Source organism: Numida meleagris, chromosome 14 (assembly GCF_002078875.1).
Source record: "Numida meleagris isolate 19003 breed g44 Domestic line chromosome 14, NumMel1.0, whole genome shotgun sequence".
Taxonomy (NCBI): domain Eukaryota; kingdom Metazoa; phylum Chordata; class Aves; order Galliformes; family Numididae; genus Numida; species Numida meleagris.
Window position 1 is genome coordinate 11,468,935 of NC_034422.1, and position 4,391 is coordinate 11,473,325.

General features: G+C 65.4%; 1 protein-coding gene across 1 annotated transcript; it reads right to left on the minus strand.

Moving 5' to 3' along the window:
• Nucleotides 22-3,469, minus strand: CABP7 (calcium binding protein 7). The gene is made up of 4 exons (XM_021412939.1): nucleotides 2,767-3,469; nucleotides 1,520-1,632; nucleotides 716-869; nucleotides 22-628 (listed from the first exon to the last, which is right to left on the minus strand). Exons 1-4 carry the CDS (start codon nucleotides 2,834-2,836, stop codon nucleotides 501-503), a joined length of 465 nt encoding a protein of 154 aa, XP_021268614.1. The 5' UTR covers nucleotides 2,837-3,469; the 3' UTR covers nucleotides 22-500.

Genomic DNA, 4,391 nt, shown 5'->3' on the forward strand with positions numbered 1-4,391 from the left:
GGGGCGGGGGCGCGGGGGGGTGACATCCAGCCCTTGGCAGCGACGTCCATGCAAACGCTCCCGGATCTCCGAAGAGAAAAACATCTCACGCGCGGGTGTATTGCTTACGAGATGGTTTGGTTTGTGTGTGTGTGTGTGTGTGTGTGTGTGTGTGTTCTGTTCCGTTTTTATCATAAATATCGAGCTATAGAGGCTATCACGGTGCATCCGACGGGATCCGGCGCCGGGTCGGCCCGGCTCGGAGGGATGGGGCGGCAGACGGGCTCCATGCACGTTGCATGCACTGAGTATTTGCTGGCGAGGGTCGGTTGTGTGTGCGTGTCTCTCAAAGTCACTGCGTCCTGCAGACAGCCCTGCGAGCTCCCCGCTCGCCCCGTGCCGGGCTCTTCTCTCCATCCCCGGGGTGTTTTTTCCTCGCGGGTCCGCTCGCAGGAGCTGGGCGTCCCATACGGGTTTGGATGGACGCCCCGTACCCGCACGGACATCCCCGTGCGTCCGCGCTACTTCATGCCGCTGCGCAGCACCTGGTTGGCGGCGATGAGCATGACGCTGATGATGAAGGCGATGGCGAAGGCGCAGATGAGGCTTTTCCGCACGCAGGTCTGCCGGATCTGCTGGCTGGAGCAGGCTGCGGGGACAGCCCGGGTCCCCCCGCGTCCCCCCCCCCCACATCCCCATGTCACCACGCCACATCCCCCCCCCGCGCCCCACTCACTCTCCACCTCGACGGGGCACTCCTCGGCCGTGCCCATGTGGCTCTCCTCCTCTGTCATGATGATGTTCTCGATGTCCTTCATGGAGAGGTGCTCGCAGAAGGTGTCGTACAGCAGTCGCTTCAGCTCGTCCACCGTCAGCTTCTGCATGTCGCACTGCGGGGCGGGCACCCAGGGACCCCACAGTGGGACCCCGCTCGGGGCTGCCCCATCCCCCCCCAGGCCTTGGCACGGCGGGGCCGGGTGCTGCGGCACCCTCGGGTGCTGGGCTTTGTGCTTCCACTGCAGCACGCTGTGTTTCGGCTCCTGCCCCCGCACCCGGCCCCGACCCACAGCCTGACTCCAAAACCATCCCTAACCCTCGTCCTGCCCCCACACCCAGCCCTAGCGCAGGGCCTGAGCCTGATCCTAAGCCCACTCCTGACCCTAATCCTAACCCCAGCCTGAGCCTCACCCTGACCCCGAGCAACCTTAACCTGGAGCCAGAGCCCAGCCCGCACCCTAACCCCAACCGAAGCCTGACATTGATTGTGGCCCAGAGCCTGAGCCTGACCAAGCCCAACCCTGACACTAATCCCAACCCCGACCCCAACTCTAACCCTGCCCCAATCCTGACCCCAACTCTGACCCTGGCCCTGACTCCCACACTGGTTCTACCCCCTAACCCTGACCCCAATCCCGACCCTGGCCCTAACCTTAACCCCACCCCCTGCCTCAGACCGGACCCTCACCCACTCCAAACCTCCACCCACCCGACCCTGACGTGGCCCCGAGCCCCCGCGCTCCCTCTGCCCGCTGTCCCCTACCTTCCAGAAGACGGTGTCGAAGTCGGTGCCGTGGAATTTCTCCGGGATGCCCGAGGTGGACAGCTTGGGTCCCAGCAGCGTCACAAACTCCTCAAAGTCCACCTGCCCATCACCTGCGGGACAGAGCGGTGGCCACCACCCCATCACCGCACAGAGGGAGTGGGGCCCGAGCGCATCACCCCCCGGCTGGTGCTCAAAGGGACGCCAAGGAGGGGGTCTGCGTGGCACTGATTTGGGGCGATGCTTGGCACTACCCTACCCCACAGCCTTGGGTTTTGGTGGGACCCCGCTCATGTGTTGCTTGGGGGTGGTCCTGCACCTGGACAACACCTGGGGGTTCCATGACAGCGTTCCATCCTGCCCAGGAGTCACCCATCTCCAGCCCAGGGTGACCCAGGCTCCTGGGCTCTAGGGCATCACCAGCCGGGACCCCGTGCTGCCTGGGGACAATGGTGCCAGCCAGGGACCCCAAACCCATCTGTGTACCCCAACATTGGCTGGGGACCCTAAAGAGGGAACCCCAACAGCGCTGGGAGCCCAATGCTGCCCAGAGCCTTGCCTCAGCTGGGGACTGCAACCACAGCTGGGGACCCCAAAGCCGGGGGGATCCCCAACATCCCTGGGACACCCCAGGTCACCCCGGCCCCTTTGGGACCCCACTGCGGTGCAGCCGTGGGTCTCATCCTGCGGCTGGGGCTGGTGCCGAGCTCCGGGGCTGTCACGGCGGCACTAACGATGAGTAATGAAGGGAGCCGCGGCTTGGCAGCCTCGCCTGAAAGGCTTTTAAATGGGGGAAAAAAAATAAGAATGGAATCCTATAAATTAACGCGCTCCTTAAGGTCCCAATGAGCGCGGGAGTGACAGGGACAGGATGCTGCAGGCTGGGGCATGGCCGGGGTGCGGGGCTGAGCCTGGGGTGCAGGATCCAGGGCTGGGTGTGGGATGCAGGGCTGGGAGCGGGATCCAGGGCTGGGTGCGGGATGCAGGGCTGGGTGTGGGATCCAGGGCTGGGTGCGGGATCCAGGGCTGGGTGCAGGATCCAGCCCTCGCACCCCATTCCTTTTGGATTTGTAGATTGGGAAGAGCGCAGTCCCCATCCTGGGAGCACTCCAGCATCATTAAATCCTCTCAAACGACGCCACGGTGGTGAGGAGGACGGGGCTGGGGGAGGCTCTGGCCTCGCACCAAGGCCCCGCTCCATTGTGGGGTGGCTCTGGGGCCCCGTCCCGCCCCACAGCGAGCCCTACCGTCCATGTCGAGGCGCTGGATGATGACCTCGAGCTCCACTTCGTTGGGCATGTAGCCCAGCGAGCGCATGGCCGTGCCCAGCTCCTGCTTGGAGATGAAGCCGTTGCCGTCCCGGTCGAACACCTTGAAGGCCTCGCGGATCTCTGCGGGGGGAACGGGGCTGAGCCTGGCTGCCCCCCAACCCCGCAGCGGTGGGGAAACCGAGGCACAACGGGGACGGTGCCCAAAGTGTCCCTAGGCCGCAGCGCCCAGCAACGGGGTCAGCGGGGAAGGAGACAGCGGGCGGATTTGGGGGTTTCTGCCTCCAAATGGGCCCTGGGCTCTGCGGGAGGATGGGGGCACCTCGGTGGGCATCTGCCCCAAAGCCAAAATCAGATTGCCCAAAAATCCAGAGGCACCGGTGAGCGCCATGCAGTGGTTTTGCTGCTTTGTGGGGTTCCCTTCCTTAGGAGCTGGAGCCAGAGCCGGGCTGGGGGGAACGCCGTGCATGGATGGTGTTAGGGGGAAATGCTAAAATCCACCCCAAATCAAATGCTGTGCCCCAAAGTCACGGGGGTGGGAGGTGCTTGGGGTCCCTGCGGGTGGCACAAGAATGCTGGTGTCACCGGTGTCACCGCGCATGGCACTGGCTCAGGGCAGCGTTCAGGATCAGCGCTGAAAGCACGAACTCCTCCTGGGTGTGCTTTCCCCGGCTCATCCCATTTCCATCCCACCCCATCCCGGGGCCGCAGCGATGCCCTGCGCTGCTGGGGGCGGGCTTGGTGGGCTGGGGGTGGTGGGCGGTGGGGTGGCAGCGGGCGGTCCCCCCCGGCATGGCCCTATGGGGTCACCTTGGGGCTCTGCCACTGCCGGGACCGGGGTCGCGTGGCACGCTGCAGTGAGGCCGTGCACACACACACACACACACGCACACATACACACACGGAAACACCACGCAGCCACGCCGTGCGTGGGTGTGAGCAGGGATGTGCACACCGGTGGTGCTCTACCCGTGCATCCATGCACGCCTGCAAAAGCACCCGACAGCGCTGCCGTGCTTGTGCACGCACAGACGCTTTGCAGCCATGCTGTGCTTGTGCATGCACCGACACCTGACAGCGCTGCTGTGCTTGTGCATGCACCCCAGCACCTCGCAGTGACGCTCTGCTTGTGCACACGCACACGCTCGCCCTGCAGCAGGGCTGTGCACATGGACCCATCGCGCCCCGGCGCTCTGCATGTGCACACGCACTGCAGAGAGGCTGCCATGCACACACACACGCACACACATGCACAAACACACACACACACACTTGTGCACGGTGTGAGCCCCATCTCTGCCCCGCTGCGTGTGGGGACCCCCGCGCTGTGCCTCGGTTTCCCCGCAGTGCTGATGGTGACCCCGCAGCCCCCGTGCCAGCCCCGTGCCACCACTTCTGGGGACGCCGAGCCCACGGCCGCCCCCCATCCCAGCACCCAACTTTTTTTGGGGGGTGGGGAAAGACGGCCGCTCCGGGGGCAGCTGGGCCCCACGCGTGGGCTCCCCCCGCCCCACAGCCGTGACCCCACGAGGTGTGTGTGTACGGGGGGGGGGACAAACAGGTGACAGCCACCACCGCCGTACCACGGCCCCGCGCGGGGGACC